Source organism: Teleopsis dalmanni, chromosome 2 (assembly GCF_002237135.1).
Source record: "Teleopsis dalmanni isolate 2A chromosome 2, ASM223713v2, whole genome shotgun sequence".
In the NCBI taxonomy this organism is placed as follows: domain Eukaryota; kingdom Metazoa; phylum Arthropoda; class Insecta; order Diptera; family Diopsidae; genus Teleopsis; species Teleopsis dalmanni.
Genome location: NC_051847.1, coordinates 25,878,407 through 25,897,905, shown reverse-complemented (window position 1 = coordinate 25,897,905; position 19,499 = coordinate 25,878,407). Strand labels below are relative to the sequence as shown.

At 27.1% G+C, this 19,499-nt stretch overlaps 2 protein-coding genes across 2 annotated transcripts; one reads left to right on the top strand and one right to left on the bottom strand.

The window, feature by feature from the left end:
• Positions 1-537: 537 nt before the first annotated feature.
• On the bottom strand, positions 538-8,622 carry LOC119680482 (calcineurin subunit B type 1). The gene is made up of 4 exons (XM_038093306.1): positions 8,426-8,622; positions 6,217-6,256; positions 798-1,096; positions 538-732 (listed from the first exon to the last, which is right to left on the bottom strand). Exons 1-4 carry the CDS (start codon positions 8,426-8,428, stop codon positions 562-564), a joined length of 513 nt encoding a protein of 170 aa, XP_037949234.1. The 5' UTR covers positions 8,429-8,622; the 3' UTR covers positions 538-561.
• Positions 8,623-10,685: 2,063 nt separating this feature from the next.
• On the top strand, positions 10,686-15,809 carry LOC119679524 (muskelin). Its single transcript, XM_038091923.1, has 11 exons — positions 10,686-11,028; positions 11,739-12,156; positions 12,220-12,496; positions 12,554-12,822; positions 12,890-13,222; positions 13,657-13,860; positions 13,922-14,128; positions 14,258-14,343; positions 14,414-14,570; positions 15,251-15,398; positions 15,465-15,809. The coding sequence occupies exons 1-11, from the start codon at positions 10,862-10,864 to the stop codon at positions 15,713-15,715; spliced, it is 2,517 nt and encodes an 838-aa protein (XP_037947851.1). The 5' UTR covers positions 10,686-10,861; the 3' UTR covers positions 15,716-15,809.
• Positions 15,810-19,499: the final 3,690 nt, after the last annotated feature.

Below are 19,499 nucleotides of genomic sequence, written 5' to 3'. Positions count from 1 at the left end.
ATAATATATATGTATATAAGTAATTAATAAATTTTACTTTAATATTAATATATTTTATATTTTGTTAATTCAAAAAATTTTAGTTAAAAAAGTTTACATTATTGCTGTTACTTGTGTTACTTCACTATTTTATTTGAATAAATGTTAAAGAAAGTAGCAAATATATAAAATTGATTTGGTAACGTTTTTCACGTAATTCTTTATTTATTCCCTTTTCAATTAAAAAAAAATAAAATTATACAAACAAGATTCAAAGATATAATATTATAAAGAAGTAGAAGGATAGTTATTGGTTTTTACTTATTTAAACTTGAAAAAATTACAAAATATTTCTTATTTTGAAAACTTTAACAAAATTAAATATTTCATAATAAATTTTTCATTATTTAAGTAACAAACTTTAAATAAAACTTCATAAAGCAAACAAAAATAAATAAACTTAAATACCTTGAAAATCAACACAAATAAATACAATAGAAAGAACATTAAAAACTCTAACAAAAAAAATATTTTCAATAAATTACTAAACGTATTTATATAATTATATATATATGCAGTGATTTAAACATCTACAACCATTTTTTTATGAATATCTGTATTACCAACAACAGAACAAAATTCATCGAAGGATATTTTACCATCTTCATCTTTATCAGCAAAACAAATTGTTTTATCAACAATTTGTTGCAGTTGTGTATCTTTAAGATTGTTTCCAACCATCATTTTTAGCACCTAAAAAATGTTTAAGTAATTTAATAATTTAAAATATAATTAATAGAATTAAATAAATAATGTACCTGGAAAAGTTCACCATTCGATATGTAACCATCATTATCCATATCATATATGCGAAAAGCAAAACGTAATTTCGACAGTTTATCACCTTTGACACTGAACTGTGACACGCCTTGTATGAATTCCTTAAAATCTACCTCTCCATTACCATCTGCATCAAATATATCAATTACACGCTGCACCAACGGATTTTGTTGTAATTCTGGTAAAGACATAAATTCATCAACACTTAAGGCACCCGAATTATCCAAATCTAATTTGCGAAAGCGCTTGCCTAAACGACGAATTTCATCGGCATCGACTAAAAATATTAAAAGTAAAGAAATAATTTATTTAATTAATTTATACAAAAATAAAAAAAAACATTTTTTAATCAATGTAAATATATTTTATTGTAGATTAGATTAAATTTAAAGGCCTATGTGCCTATAATCGAATCTATATATAATTTATTTATATAATTTATGTATAAAAAAAGAAAACATATTTTTAATTAAATGTTAATAAATATTATTGTACACTGCCACAGACTTTACAAAGATCTACTATTATGTTACACTACGACTTTAAAAAAAAAACAAATAATATATTTAATTATTTTATTGAAAAGGGCGAGTCTGTAAAGGACTATACGTAGACTGCCTTTTGGTTCACTGTTTTAAGATGTCTCCTCTAATTTAATTAGAGCTCAATGTCTCTTTTTTTAAATGTCTCCTATCCTAGTGATTAGATTTTCTGGAGAGTTTCAAAAATTTTCTTTATTTTTTTTTATATTACTGTAACTATACTCCAATATAAATATTAAATAAATATTACATATCCTAGGACTCTTATTGAAAGATGTCCCTATTATTTAATCGCCTTTGCAAAAAAAAATTTCTATCTATCATGCACAGATTTCTTATAACCGACCTCTGAAACAAGCTATCTGCTGTTTTTCAATTTAAGATAAATATTGAAAATAGACCCAGGACGATTTTGAACGGAATAATCGTTAAACGATTTCTTGAAATTGTCTCTTAAGTTAAAAGCATAAATCGTAACCCGTTAAGTTTAGAATTTAGAATACAGATTTATATTAGTTTTGTTAAATTTTGACAAATTTGAAAATCCCACACAATGAAAGCCACCTTGGTCATATATACTCTAGTAAGGGTATACAAATCGCATACGTACAAAGCAAAATAACCCCAAAATGCACCATTAGGGTGGCTCACGTTATAAGGGGGAAAATTAAAAATGAAGTTTTGAATGAGCGCACCCCCTAGGAATATGCCATTGACCAAAAAAATGATATTCCCAAAGTTTTGGAGCAATAGGATTAAAAATGACGTTGCGCCACTCGAGCAAAGTTGGGTTTTCAGTACAAAAAACAGAAATTTTTCAATTCAAGGTCATTTTTTATCTTTGTTACTTGTTTCAACAGTTTTTAATACATACTCATTTGATAGATAATTAAAATATCTTTTTAATAAGATACTGTTGAGCAAAATCGGTTAAAAATTATGTACAAGACACAATAATTAGTTGAGCGACTGTGCTCTGTTTTCTATTTCATACCTTTTAGCTGGCATGTACAATTACGTATTAGGTATATGCTACGATTTAGTTAATTATTTATAAAAAATTATAATTTCAAGAAAACCCTTTTTTTCAGTAATTAATATATTGTGTTTATTATGTTTTATAACATAAATCTGACTATGTGAAGGATAATTTTTATGATAATGTTCGACTACTTGCACAACATATTCTTTTTCCTCATAAGCCTAATTCCTCTTTCTATACAATCATTTATCATATGAAGTCTGGCACAGAATTCAAGTGCATCTCTATAATCTTGCGTCTCCACCCATGGCCAAGGATCGAAACTGATAAAACTATTAGATAGGCAAAAACGATCCAAAAAATTTGTTTTTTCTTCGGTCACGAAATCAATAAGGTTCTTTGAGGAAAATAACTTCATTACTGGGTTCTCACTCTTTATCTAACCAGAGATAGCTGGGAGCTTCGATCTGTGACCGGTAACTCTACAGTTACTAACTACGCAGATGGCTCAAAGATGGTAGGCGGTACGGGAGCAGGTATCTTCTTGAAAGATATGCAGGTAAGACAGTGCTACCGAATCCCTGCTACTTACAGCGTCTTTCACGGCGAGATATATGCTATCGAAAAAGAGGTCAACATTAGACAACAAAGTACAATTCGTTCTTCGAATATCACGATTTTTGTAGATAGGCCGCACTGAAAGCAATTGAATCTAAATTCCAAGATAGTATTAAAATGTCGCGATTCACTGATGAGCATCAAACATCATAAGGTCTCTCTTTGTTGGACATAGTACATTTCGAATACTTGGACATAGCAATATTGAAGGGAATGAACTAGCAGATGATATGGCCAGAAGAGGTTCTGAACTGCATACAGGAGAGGCCGACCTCTCAATACATACACCGATATGTAAACTGTTTAGGATAATAGAGGAAATCAATACGGTGACTAACAATTTATAAAGTAACCGCAAAGATTGTAAGGTCGCTAGAATCTTATGGCCTTATTTGGACAAAAATAAAACGAAAAGCCCTTTAGGCTTCAACAAACCTGCAGTTCGTGTGCTTTCTGGAGTACTAAGGGGGCACTGTGCCATTGCTCCAACGGTGGCGAGTTTCAACAAGTGGATTATGCAGGAATTGCCAAGATGAAGAGGAGGTAAAATCTATCAACCACTTCCTGTGTCTCTGTCCAGGACTTCAAACAAGGCTACTTTAATGTCTTGGGGATCTTTATTTTACTGGCTTGGAAGAGATAACGAAACCAAACTTATCGGATCTCCTCAACTTCATCTGAAAAACCAAATGGTTTAACAAGGATAACAAAGGTTAGCAACTCGCATCTCCTGGTAAAATTTTTTGGGGGCATCCCAATGGGCAATATATGTCTCCGAGTAGAAGTGCTGACAACTGTTAGCACGTACCTTACGAACATAACCTTACCTAGTGTGGGTTAAAATTTTCACACATATGCTCACCATAAAAATGTATATATCTCGTGCAAATTATCCGAGTGATATATAAATTGATCTGTTAAAACAAACCATACCTACTACTACAAAATATGTATAGCGTAGCGATCCGAAACCTTGCATTTGTCAAGGGCGGAAATTAAACTAGGAGTGATAAATTCAATCGTTCTGTCTGCGTTATCCCAATTTTGTTGAACTGTGACTACAGATTCAGCTTCCATTTTGGGACAAATTTCTTCACCGAATTTATTCCAATTAAAATCAATGGAATTTTTAGCCGCTCTTGTTTCGTTTGCTAAAAGGATATTAACTTCAGTCATACTCCCTGTACGACCATTTTCTCTTTGCTTACGAAAAAAATCTTGTTTTGACTATACTTTCAATTCTACTTAAATATTTATATAAATTATTAAGTAGAAATGTATTATTTTTATTTTTTATTAATGTTTCTTCCGTTTCTTGTAAACATTTGCGATTGCATTGTGCATTCCAGCTAAAAGGTATGAAATAGAAAACAGAGTACAGTCGCTCAACTAATTATTGTGTTTTGCACATAATTTTTAACTGATTTTGCTCATCAATATCTTATTAAAAAGATATTTTAATTATCTATCAAATGAGTATGTATCAAAAACTGTTGAAACAAGAAACAAAGATAAAAAATGACGTTGAATTGAAAAATTTCTGTTTTTTGTACTGAAAACCCAACTTTGCTCGAGTGGCGCAACGTCATTTTTAATCCTATTGCTTCAAAACTTTGGGAATATCATTTTTTTGGTCAATGGCATATTCCTAGGGGGTGCGCTCATTAAAAATCGCATTTTAGTTATTCTGAGCCACCCTAATGCACCATCCATAGATTTTATAACTGTAAGAAATCAATAAATTATCATTAAAAAGAGTTTAATGAAAAGCTGTCTGTCATTCACTGAGCAGGAAATTGCCGTCTAAAATCCTAAATGAATGCTTCGAAAAATTGTATTCCCGCTGCAAAGAATATTTCATGTAAGTATTTTAAAAGTCCAAACATGAAATTTGTTTACGAAAATTGTTCAAAAAACATAAAAACTACATCTTTACTTGGCCCACATGTAGAACAGTGATGACTAAAAATAAACTTGCCGAAAACATTAGATACATGAGAGATTTTATAATGTTCATTTTAAGTAAGAAATTAATGTAGTGCCCTGTTATTAGAATATTTATAATGCAAAGAGATAAATAGTGAAAATCAACAAATTTAGATTTCATTCCAAATTACAGGTCAATGAAAAAATAGATCTTTATATTTTAATAATTTTCGCATTAGCGTTTGATAAGATACGAGTATGATAAAACACACTTAGATCATATATAGTAATGTTGTCTGAAAACTAATTATGTAAAGAAAAAGATGAATAGTAACAAACTTGGGATTGACGATTATTATTATACGGAGGGACTAGCAAAAGTTCGCTCAGTTGTTTGTTATGATTGCAGTCACGTTACGGTAATTGTTGTTGCTTTCAATGCAAAATGAAAATTTTGACACCGACAGGTCACTTCATTTTGTATTGAAAGCAACAATTGCCGCGACGTGACTGCAATCACAACATGCCATAACATGTTCACAATGTGGAATAAATTGTTGACAAATCAGTGTCAACTGATTTGGCACAGTTTTGCAAAATTGCATTTGAAGTTTAACATAAAGTAGTCAAAATGGAAAAGAGAAAAAGCAAACTGAATAACAAATTCTTGCCATCGCAGCAAGAGATTCGTTTTGTCATTTTTTAGAGATTCCGAAATTACCGTAAGCCTGTGAAACAGAATACACTATACCTTGTGATCGTCTCAATGTGGTTTCGGAGATTATAACTGGAACATATCATCGTGTGAAGGATACATCTCACGAAAATCGCCAATAATCTTTGGTTGATGAGAATATTGCATTTTAACAGCTATTAAGTCAATAAAGAAAGGACCTCAAATATTCTGAATTTTCTTTTACATAATGATAGTCACTATTACATAAAATGGATTACAAATTTCGCCTCAGCCGCAGACCTACACTGTTGAAAGTCATATAGATCAGTGAAAAATCAATTCTTATTGATCTTCCTAATAAACATTAACTTATCAGCATCCATACTATAGCAACTGATTAGAACGAATTATGCTCAGAATGGTTACAGGCTCCTTTGAGGTCAATTATTGCTTAGTCTGATGAAGTGATAAACAATAATATAGTCAAGGCGCAAAGAGGGGTTTTGAAGAAACCTCAAGTTAAAAAAGAGTATAAGTGCTTAAGTGCACTAGCTCAAAACAGCTTCAACATAATAATAATATTTATTTATTTAAGATTTCAATTTATAATTAATTTAAGTAATAATTTTTAATGAATATAACTATATACTTACAATTGGAGCACATCTCCATGGGCAAAGATGTTTCATTACCCTGAAAAAGAAAAGTAATGTAAATATGTAATCAGCAAAATTCAATTCATTATTTTAAAAATACATAAGCGTAAAATATTAAATTCTCTCTTCAATAAATTTATTGTGAATATCATATTCTGTAATGACTTTAACGGACGGATGTTGAAAACTAAGGAAAGTTTTACCAGTGAGTTTATAGAGAAAAGTTATTACACCACTTCTTTTTAACTTACATAAGAAGATATTTTGGACCACCTACATAATGTCAGAATCTAAGGACTCAACATGCTGACATTCCCTATGCATGCCACTACATTACGGAATTTGTTGAGAGATTACAACAATGTCGTGACGATGTTTATTGGGCTTTTTAAGCCTCTTTAAGACCTGGATTGAAAGGGTCATAAAAGGACATAAAAATTGCAAATATTACGCGGTCTTTTTCTTTTCCAATTAAATCACTGGTTAGTTAACCATAGATATTGTTTAGCTGTAAGAACCTTCGCTTATCTACAACAATGTTATCTTATTTTTTCAATCTGGTTATTTAACCGCTTTTTTAAAAAAAAACTTTAATATTTATTATGGTTTTCCAAAATGGCTGAATGATCACCTCTTTTATAATAGTTGTAGTTTCTTTACGCTACTGTAAATATCTAATGAATGTACATATTTCACAAATATGCTGGATTCAAAAATCTGCAAAGTTGTATTTTGAATCGAAATTTGAATTATTATATTTGTTGTATTACAATACAAACGATTTCATTTTACACAATTAATATTTAAAATTTACAAAAAAAAGAAATTCAATGTTAAAACTTCATCAAATAACCCAATTAGAGATTCTTCGGTTAAAATTGAACTAAATGCACGCAATCTCCTTTTAATCGGAGATTAAAGACTGCAGCACAACCTCCTCTTTTTAGATGAAACAATAAGCGTGTAGATTTATTGATTTATTCAATTTTTAGGGCAGTAATCTATTTTTGATAGCGCAATTTGAGTTTTTAAAGAACTCGAGCAATATGCGTTTAATCGGGGATCAAAGACTGCAGTTTTACCTCCTCTCTGGAACGTTATTTAAGTACATATCTTTATATTATTTTAATATTCTATTTTTTAAGGTAGTTATCAATCTTAGGTAGCATATTCAGAAGCTTTAACAACAACATAGAAGTATCATCTCTATAGCTTGCAACTAAGATATTTTCGTGGCCTGACATCTGTCATGTGAACAATGCGTGTCAAACAGGTTCTAAAACACAAGATTGCTCTACAAATTTTTAGGAAATGGAATGTCTAAAATTGACTCATTAAGTACTGCATTCTAACTATTCCAATTAGATTACCTATTGCAGATACTCATATGTCATGATTTAGGAGTATGATGAATACATATTACACATGTATAACAAACAATGAATCTATATCTATTAATGTATATTTGATTTAATATATAATTATCAAAATATGTCTTTAGCAGTCTTTTTGCTAAACTAAATAATTAATCCAATGCAGATATCACCCTTAACTAAAATCAGTATCTTACTTCTGAATCAAAAAGAACTAACTAATATATGTATGTATAATATTTCAAATACGTTAGGTATACAACTTGAAGATAATGACAATATTAAAAAAATTAATAATAATTCATTTAATAATTCATTAAATATTTTGTTAAAACAACGAAATCTCTCAATGGTTATACACATTAACATGTGACATTAACATAATAGAACACTCAAAATAAAGCTCTTATAATGACCTTAGTCATTTGAATTATACACAAGCAAATTTACTGCAGTATGTAAGGTGTGTGTGCGTATGTATGCAAAATTTCACCCTGTGTTAACTGTTGAATCGATCCATTTTTTTATTAAAAGTTAATTGAGAAAATGGGCAAGCATGGAATTGAGCCTCTTCAAGAAATGAAATTCGATAAGATTTTTTAGTTATTTTAAATTTAATTAGTTTATAGGTATTTATAAATAAAATAAATCTAAAGCAAACAGTATGTTAATTAGAGCAGCAGAATATTCGTCGGGGGGAGGCATGGTGTCATTTGGGGTCTAAATTTGACATGTTCAGAAACAGATTGTCATTAAATTTTTTTGCAAATTTGTTTATAATAAATATATTACATTCAATTTTAAACTAAATTTATATATTTATTAATAATTACCATTTTTATTTATTTCTATAACACTTTCTGACGTTATATGAAAAAGTATTTTAATAATAAATTGGGGCTACTAGGGCTCCACAAAATATGTAAACTTTGTTAGCTTTTATCACACTGGCACAAATTGAGTTTTATTTAAAGTTACTCCAATTCTTAAAAACTATTATCATAAACTATTTGTTTTGTTTTTTTTTCAATCACAATTCAATAATATTTTTCAATTTTTTAAACAAAACACTTTATTAATTATAACTATATTTTATATGCTTTTCATCGGGGGGCTCGAATACACACAAAAATGGCGAAAATGTTTCTTTGATATTTCTGTAGTATTACCAATAACGAAATTTGCACATGTCAAAACATACAATGCAGCATACAGCAATACAGCATTACCGACAATAACAACTGAGCACCCACTCTTATATCGTTATATGCATTTGGAGTTCTTATTTGATCGGTGTTATGTTCTAAAAACTTTATGTGTATATATTTAATTTACACTTATTGTAAAAATTATGAGTTATTTTCTAAAACAGTAAATTATATACATATATGTTATTAAATTAGTGTGTGACGTATGGCTGGCATTTCATACAAAACTGCCTTATCGTCATGTTCTACAGATTTAAGAGTGCAAGTGTTTAGAAAATATATGAAATATTGTGTTATCTGACACACAACAAATATGTTAATGTCCATTTAGATTTTAAGTAGCATTCTATAATTTTTTTCAAATACTGTACGAATTTCTTTGAATCAATAATAAATAATAATAATTATATTTAGAAAATGTTATCTATGCTAAAAGGCAAAATTTTTACCTAATGTATATACAAAATTGTAAATAAAATTAAATTTATATTAAAAAAACTGCAAGTATACATGAATTATAATATCATTTATTTATAACATTTTTAAACATACATATATAACTTATAACAATCAACATTTCGTTTTACTTAACATTAGTAATAAATATTAATTTAGTTAATTTACTAAACTTAATATGCTACACTCCAAAAATAATACTAACTAATATAATCAATATTTTATTATGTTGTATTATTTTTAGTTTCTTTATAAATTTGTGAAATTTTTTTGCTGTTCGGTCATCAACCTCAGTTTATTTTTTGAACACCAATCTGAAAAAGAAATATTATTACTTTAAAAATTTTTTTATAAGTTTGATTTGCCTATTTTTTATTAATAGCTTTATCTGTTTTTATTTTTACCATTTTTTTAAATCATTATTTAAAATTATTTTTATTTTAAATTAAACTATTGAACAGTATTTGATTTGTATTTGTTTTTGAAATACTTGTTCAATAACCACATTTATATAATCCTTATTATCCTTAACCTCTTTTTATACTATAATTTTTTATTTCTCTGACAATTAGTCATAATTTAAAATTTTTAGCTTAATATTTTTAAATTAATTCTAATTTAAAGTTTTTATAATGATATCAGGGAAACTGTTGTAATTTTTATTACCTACTTTACGTGAAAATCAAGTAATTTAAAGATACAAAATAGCTGTTAAATTTTATTACAACGGAGATTTGTTAATTGTATATTACCAGAGGTAATTGAGAACAAAACGGTTCGGAAACACGGTTTGTAACAGTCGCCATAACATACAAGCTAGAAACCTTTACAATAGATGCTTGAGACAAATTTTAAGAATTTTGTGGTCTAGAACGATCAGCAACGGGCGACTGTGGGCTATAACAGAACAAAAGCCAATTGATAAACAAATTGTAAAAAGAAACTATGAGTGGTTGGGCCACATTCTGCGTAAACCGTTCAGCGAAATTGCACATGCTGCTCTAGAATGGGATCCGCAACGAGGAAGAAATCGCGGGCGACCAAGAACTATATGGAGAAGGACAATTAGCAGAGAGTCGGATAAATATTTCAGTGCACTGAGTGCTATAGCGCTTGATAGAAATAATTGAAAATCTTTTGTGATTAAACTAAGTTCTTTGAATTTATATTTTTGAACATGTCAATAATAATAATAATTATTATTTATTAAATTAAATATTTAAAAAAATATGATATACTATATATAACGGTATATATATTTATGCATAAATAGTAATTATATTATTATTTATTAGTACGAAAAAAAGCGCAAATTTTATATTGATAAGCAACCCTTTAAAATATTCACAATAGAATATAGGCAGAGATACTGGCAATAGCCATAATAATAGCAATATAATTTACTAAATATATTAATAACTTAAATATTATAATAACAATTTTAAATAATATGTTTTAACGACTGATATCACTTATCTACGCATAAAATAAAATTACCAAATAATAAACTAGCATAAAAAATTATCGTATTGCAAAAATATTTGCAGCGTGCACCATAAAACGACAATAAATAAAAATTTTTAGTATTTGAACTGATATTAGAACATGACGGATAGTGCATCTATTGAAAGTAGCACGTCTCCAAAAAGTGATTTAAGTAGTAATTTAAGCTTTAATATGGAACACAAGTACGCTTCCACAATCGCCGACAATGAGGTATTAAAATATGAAATTCACCGTTATTCTAGTTTCTCCACCAACTTTTATCCAGAGTAAGTATTTGAAATCATTTTAAAGTTTTTGCATATTTCAATATTTTGCATAATTTTTACGCTCCACTTTGCATAATATTCACAATTTTTTTTTTAAATAAACTGGTCTCTCAGTATGAACGGCATTTCTAATATGCATACAACAACAATGACAACAGTTGCTTATATCATTTTTTTTTTGTTGGACTTAGTGATGTGTTTTTTAATTAGGTATTTGGTTCAAAGAGTAAGTTGTTAATATTGTTTTATGTTATGATATATTTATAATCTATACACATTGCAAAAAAAAAATAAATTAATTAAAAATTTCATTAGTTTCCTTAATCTTGGCATTGAAATTGAAAATAAAATAATTTAGACTAATAGATAGTGAAGTTTTAGTTTTATCATAAACAAATTCTTATTAAAGGTTGATTTTTTTTGTTCGAATGCAAATCTGCCTAATGATGAAAAGATATCTAGAAGGGTTCGAACAGTAATGAATCTTATTTAGTTTCATTGCAATAATATTTAAAAACATAGAATTAATTATATCGAAGTATGGTATATCATTTTGTTATTTATTTAAGAACGAAATAACTCGTTCTTTTTTTATTTTTAGTTATTTTATCATATAAAAATGTATACCTGATAAAAATATTACAAAAACTTGCTTATCTCTTTAAATTTAATAAGTTACGATTTTAGTATATATTTATATTCCTTTTCAGAAATATACTTATGGACTGCCCAAACGACCAGACCTCACGTTGGTCTGCACATACCAATAACCCACCACAGTACCTGACACTCAAACTAAAACGACCAGCAATTGTACAATACATAAAGTTTGGCAAATTCGAAAAACCGCACGTTTGTAATATAAAAAAATTTCGTGTATTTGGTGGGTTAGAGGAAAATAACATGGTACCGATTGCAGAGGGTGGACTTAAGAACGATGCCATTCCAGAAGTATTTAAATTACGTTCTCGAACGGAAGACGGTTCTGAAAACTTAGCTATTTTATTTTTAAAAATAGTACCATTACTTTCTTGGGGGCCAACGTTTAATTTTAGCATTTGGTATGTTGAGTTACATGGGCAAGATGATCCAATGTATACCAGTCCATGTTTGAAAAATTATAATAAGGTAAATACAAAGATTTTGAATTTAATTTCATATAATACTAATATATTGAAATTAATTTAATAGTTACGTGAAGTAGAGATTATAAAATTATGCCTTAAACATTTTCGTCAACAAGGCTATGAGACAGCTTTCAAAGCCTTGCAAGAACAAACCAAAATTGACCTAGAACATAAGCTTATTAACAAGCTGCATACATGTTTAGTTGTAAACGGAAATTTTGAAAAGGCTGAAAACTTTGTTGCTGATTGTGTTAAGGAAGGTCTAATGGATGAGTATTTAGAAAGGCAAGACTATAAGCACAGTTGGATTATGCAAGATGTTGAAAGCGTAGAAAAACCAGGTAAAAATCTAAAATTGTAGTTGTAAAATGCCATGTATATATAAGCATTCGTAATAGGTACACGTGGTGGTCATCAATTAGTAATGGATACCAAAAAAAGTGTAATATATTTATATGGTGGTTGGGATGGTTTTCAGGATTTAAGTGATTTATGGATGTATAATATAATGAATAATCACTGGTCGCTATTGTATGAACATTCCGAAAAATTTAACGGACCAAGTCCACGTTCTTGTCATAAAATGATTTTCGATCCTGTAAGTGAAAATATATTTATGCTTGGTCGTTATTTAGATAATTCAATCAGAACAACAGATTATATAAAGGTACAACTAAAACACAATATATATATATGAACATATATATTTATTTAATAATTTTATTTTGTTTTAGAGCGATTTTTTTTTGTATGACACAAGACAACAAACTTGGTTGCAAATATGTGATGATACTAGTCAAGTAGGTGGTCCGCATTTGGTATACGATCATCAAATGTGCATAGATGCCGATAAACGTACAATTTATATATTTGGTGGTAAAATTTTAACGCCCCGAAGTGTTACAAATTCCACTTTGAACGACCCAGAATATTCGGGCCTATTTTCCTATCACATTGCAACAAATACCTGGACACAAATATTTGTAGACTGCCATCATCCGACTGCTTCAAAGCCTGAAGTTCTATCAATTAAGTCGCGCGTAACGCATTGTATGGTTTTTCATAATGTAAGTTGAAAACAACTTTATACTATAATACACTATAATACACAATATTACATATGTTTGTCTATATATTTAGATATATTTATCTATATATTTAGATATAATCATCTATATAATTAGATATATTCATCTATATATTTAAAAATATTTATCTATATATATATAGATATATATTTATCTATAAGTATTAAAGTATTCACAAAGATATTTTTGTAAATGACTTGTTTGTGTTTGAATGCAACTCTGTATTGATTGATTTAAATATTTAGATCCATTTATTTGTTGAATGTAAATGTATTTATTAAAGTATTTGAATATATTTATGTATACAATTAGATTTTTATATATATGTAGTTGCATATATTTATGTATTAAGTAATACTTACTTCGAAATATCTAAACTAACAACTAAGCAAGAAATTTATTTTTAAATACAGAAAGATCGTAAGCTATATATCTATGGAGGACAGCGTGGCAAGGAAGATATGGAGGATTTTGTTACTTATGATGTTGATGCACAAGTGCTTTCTGTAATTAATAAGAATAATTTTGGTTGCAATGAAATAAGAAATGAACCGCCACCAGGTTATACTTTGCGAGCAACTATCGATTCTGATCGTAATGAAATTTATGTATTTTCGGTAAAAGATTTGTATATATATTAATTTTTGCATTATATTATATATATTTTTATATTTAAAGAGTCTAAGTAAATTAAAAGATCGCAGAGATATGCAACAAATTGATGCTTCTAATTCATTTTGGGTATATTGTATCAAAACCATGAAATGGTCTCGTATATATACTTATCGGCACAACATTTGTCATATAACAGGAGTTGTCAAAAAAGAGCCAAATGAACCTTGTCCGCGCTATGCTCATCAAATGGTTTACGACGATACAGTGAAGGTAAATATTATACATTAAGTATATGTTATAAGACTGATGATTGATACCCAAGCAATTTTGAATTAAAAAAAAAAGAAATAGCTAATAAAAAATAAATTTAATTTTAATAACAAGACTCTTTGTTTATAGTTACATTACCTTTTTGGTGGTAATCCTGGTAAAACATCTTTACCTCAATTACGTTTGGATGATTTTTGGATACTATCATTAGAGAAGTATATTACTATTTAATCTTTAACTAAATTACAATTAATTACAAAATTTATATTAATTATATTTATTTAGGCCAAAAAGAGAAGAAATTCTGAAGCATTGCCGTTTTCTTATACGTAGGCTACATTATGAGGAAATTGCACGAGTTGATTCATTTAAAGCAATGCAATATTTACGAAATCGTATATCAGAAGTGATCGATCATTCAAATGAGGAACAACTTAATAAAGTAAGTCTTACAGTCTTACTGAATTAGGAGTCTATTCAAATCTGTTGAATCTGTCGTAAAATGCTAACTTTATTTTTATAAAATTTGTGCTCTATTCTAATTCAACAATTCGAGGTTTCCGAGCATATTTCTTAATGTACGAAATATTTTAACAAGTAATCGATAAAAATAACTATTTTACATTACTATTTGTTAAATTTAAAATTGTGCTCCTTAATTCTTTCTTATTTTCTTACTTATATGGTAGATAAAATGAAAAGAGTTATAAATATAAATACATGGGTAAGGATATTGTTGAGGTAAAGGAAGTATGAAAGAAAAGCCGATTATTTGGGTACCCGCATGGATTGTGGATGTGTAGAATTTTAATTGAAGCTAACCTGAGTAAAGTTGAAGAAACTTTTACATAAATCCTTTCAAAGCGTTCATATTCTACTCAAATTTAACGTTAAGCAATTATGACAGATAATGAAGAGACTTAGTATATAATTTATATAAATTTAATTGTATCTAGCAAAAACTGAAGGAAAAAAAAACTAAAATAGTTACTTTAAAAAAATTAATTAGAAGAAAAGTATTTTTAAACTATTATATAGTAGTACATAGTTTATTAAATTAACCGTTAAATTTCTTAGAAATCATGAATTAAAATAATAATTTAATTTTTATCAAATTTACAGTTCCATAAATTGGCCTCGTTAATTTTTACATCAAACACTAAAGAGACTGGTCGTGTATGTATGCCGGCACTAAATCAAGAAAATGATGATCAAGAAAATATTTCTGGTGAAGAAACAAACGAAACGACTGAATCTAATTGCAACATAGGTATATTTAAAATTTTATTTAATATAAATAAAAAATCTTAGATTTTTATTTTTTTTTTACTTATAGATACAAGTAAGTCAAGTAGTAGTAATTCGGATAATGAATCATCAAAATCTGTTGTCGTTAATTTAACAAATGAACCTGAAAATTCAAATAAAATTTTAAATTGTCGTAATGCAAATTGTAGAAGAGATCGTCCAGATTTTTGTCATGAGATTAGAACAAGACGTGCATTTTTATTTAATAAAATAGTTCAATTAATGCCTGCTAATATGGTACAACCAACGCGTAATTTAAGTGATTTCGTTGTGATTTAAGCATCGACAAAGTCAATAACTAAGTTTTATATTTTTGATAGCTAAATACGAATGTAAATTAGTTTTTATATACTGTACTTTGAGACACTTAATAATAAAAAAAAATTACTAACGATAGTGTAAGTTTATATTTTTATGCTAACAAATTGTTTTGTCAAATAATCAAAATATTTTCCAATTAAATTTAATAATTAAAACTTAAATTTTTTTAAATAAAAATTAGTTTTTAAGAATGTATGCATATGTGATACTCAAACTAAACATTTTTATAAAACTTAGTTTTCTATTAGCATAAAATAAACATTAAAGTATATAATATATAAAAAAAATAATTAAATTAATAAAAAGGTAAATTTTATATACAAATTAACTTTCGTTTTATTTTAAATTGTATCTTTACTAATTTAATAAATTCTTTCTTTATTAAAATTACAAGGCAGATGAGTTAGCTTCTGGTAATCATTCGGAAAACCTTCAAAAAACTCTGGGCATATCGTTGACATCATATAAACATTTAATGATTTCTTTTTGTGGTGAATAATTTACGACTAAAAAAAGATGAGAACAATGATATGCCGGCATATTTGCGTTTAAGTTGGACGCGTTATTTTAAGAAAAAATCTAGCACTCTCATTTAGATGTCCCGTTAGGTTCCAAGAACGGCCGGATCTACGTCCTAGAGCTCCTTTTAAACCTTTGAGTTTCTTATACGGTTTGGGCAAATACGCCAATAGGCTTAAGTAGATCGTTAGTGTTGCCGGTATAACGTTATCTTACCATCTTTATTGCAAAATGCAGGTTAATTGCAGTGTTGTTAGCGAGAAATGAAATAATTAAAAATTATTTGTTAGTCTCAAACACTACATATTAGCCAGCTATTTTCATATTAGCCAGACTTTTCAAGGTGCTATGGTACATTAGGACAAATAACATCGTCAGGGACCTCAAAATTGATACGATCAAAAAATATATAAAGGATAGAGCCCAGAAATTATTTACGAAAACTGACAGGCTTATCAACACCGCGTTATCAAATCTCAGAATGGTTACAGGCACCTCGGGGAGATATCTGAGATCAATTATTGCTTAGTCAGATGAAGTGACAAACAATAATGCGTGGTTATGAAGAAACTTCGCAGTTAATGGAAAGTAAAAGTGCTCAAGTGCACTGACTCAACTAGTCTCAACATAATAATAATATAGTTTTATAAATTTTAAAATAAATACAAATTTTTTTTTTGTTTTTTAATTGTATATATATTTTTTATTATATTAAGTGTACACTGATAATTTTTTTATCATTTATTAATTTGGATATTTCCAAAATCTATTACTTTATTGTAGGATTGGTAAGAGTTGTGAATACATGTAAAAGATTTTACACACATCAAGCGATATTATTTTAATTTATTAGTAAATATAATTGTAAATTTAGCTGTAAATTAATGGTTTTACATGTAAACTACTCTTGATTTCATTATATTATGTTTGCAAAATTTCTCAAGTCTGTTTAGTTTAGACTTTTAATTTTATTATATATAAAAAAACTTAAAAAATATACATAAAAGGCACAACAAACCACAGCGGAACCCAGAAATATTTTATGGGGAGTGCACTATTATCTTTTCTAGACGTTTTTTTATTTTTGTCTTTTTTTTTCCAATTTAAAACGTGAATATGACTTTTGAAATTCTGTGCGGCTGTGTTTAGTTGACTTTTATGTATACCAAAATGTTTACATTGTAAATTAAATAAATCTTATATATATGTATAATTTGTTTTTATTATTAAAGCCTAAAACTTGCAAATTTTTTCATTATGTTTTACTAGTCCTGCTTTAAGTAAGCATTCATTTTTCATTTTTGAAATTGCCACAACTCAACTTATATAAAGTTAAGAATCATTTTTTTCCTTAAATACGAGGATGTACAGTGATCAGTGTCATTACTTATACTTAACAATATATATATTAATGTGTTCAATAATACGAATTGAAAAACATTAAAATCTTCAATCTCCAATCATCAATCATCAATCTTCAACAATGTTTTATTGTTTAGGCAAACTAAAATTTGCATATTGATTACTCATTGTATAATCTTAAAATTGGCTCATTAAGAGAATATATTCACAATGAATAATTACTGCAAATCTAATTTATAATTTATAATCATCTATCATAAAATAAAGAAGGAAATTAAATTTTCTTACTTCATTTAAGTTTGATATTATGCTATTAAAAAATTTAATATTATTATTAATTTAAAAATGTTTTTATTCAAAATCGTATTGTTTTTTTTCTTCTGTAAATATTGTGCGTAAAAATTTGCCTAAACAAAAATCATTGTTATTTATTTTATTATTATGTTTTTGCCTTTTTTACTTAATTTTTATATTATTACTAAATTTTATTATATAGCTTATGATTTTTATTTAATTAACTTATCAAAATTAAAAATTTTTTTATTATAAAAATACAAAATTCATTAATGTTTTTTATATTGTTTTTATTTCTTTTTGTCCTAAATAAACATTAATGTGTGTTTCCAATGTGTTTTATATATAAATTTTATTATTTATTTTATTAAAAAATTAATAATTTTGACTAGAATTTAATTAATTATTATATATTTGAAAATATATTTACAAGTGCATGCATTTATTTTATACAAATAATATTAAATTTATATATGTTAATATAAAATGTGTGAATTATCATATTTCTGCAAACAATTTTATGTTTAACAAATTTATTATTTTAACATTATAGTTAGAAATTATTTTATTATTTTTCTGTTCTAATTTAAAGAAAAAAAATAAAATAGTTTATTAAAAAATATTTAACTGTGTATAAATCATTTATATTGAACTGTGTTAATATAATATAATCATATAATCATATTAAAACTGCGCATATGGAATGTAGATGGGAGTAATGCAAATATTAGATTTATTGATATAAAATGCATAGTAAATAATTGAAGGAAGAACACAAAAGTATATGGCAATCATATCAACCACTTATTCTATATTGCAGTGAATATATCTTTTCTTAATTAAGAATATAGTAAAAAGTTTACTGAGCAGAAGAAATCATACAAGAAAAATATTGTGCTGATTCAAGTTTTTAACATACAATTATATTCTGTTTATAGACAGTTAAAATTGTAGTTCGAAATATATGTTTTTTATTATTTAATTGTATTTAAAAGTTGATATATTTTTTCATCAGTTAAGGTTTAGGTTTAATATCAAATTTTGTTTTTTATTGTTTCAAATTTTTTTTTTTACAACTAATAAAATTGTTTACTCAAGAAAAGTGAATATATGAGCATGAATATGAAAAGCGACTAACTAAACTTTAAAGATATAATTATGGTTTACAATTTTTATTAACGTTGGCAGCACATTGCATTAAAAAAAAATATTATGTTATCAAAACTAACAACTCTATTAGGTGACAAGCTAAGATCAGATCTGTTCGCACACTTTGTAAGTAAAAATGTAGTACTATGAAATTAAAAGTGAAGAATTTACAAACAAACTATAAAAAAGCTTTCGAGTAAATAATTGTATGTAATAATTTATAAATTCATATTGTTGTTATAATTATTGTTGTCATAATAAACATTATTAATTATCAGTAACTTCAACTTTATCCGATTTTTAAATCTTTCAAATTTCAGTATATAGACATGTATGACTTCCAGGTGTAAATAATACTAATATTTACTATTACTGAGTACAATTAATTGCACAAACGGATGTATTATATGTTGTTTAA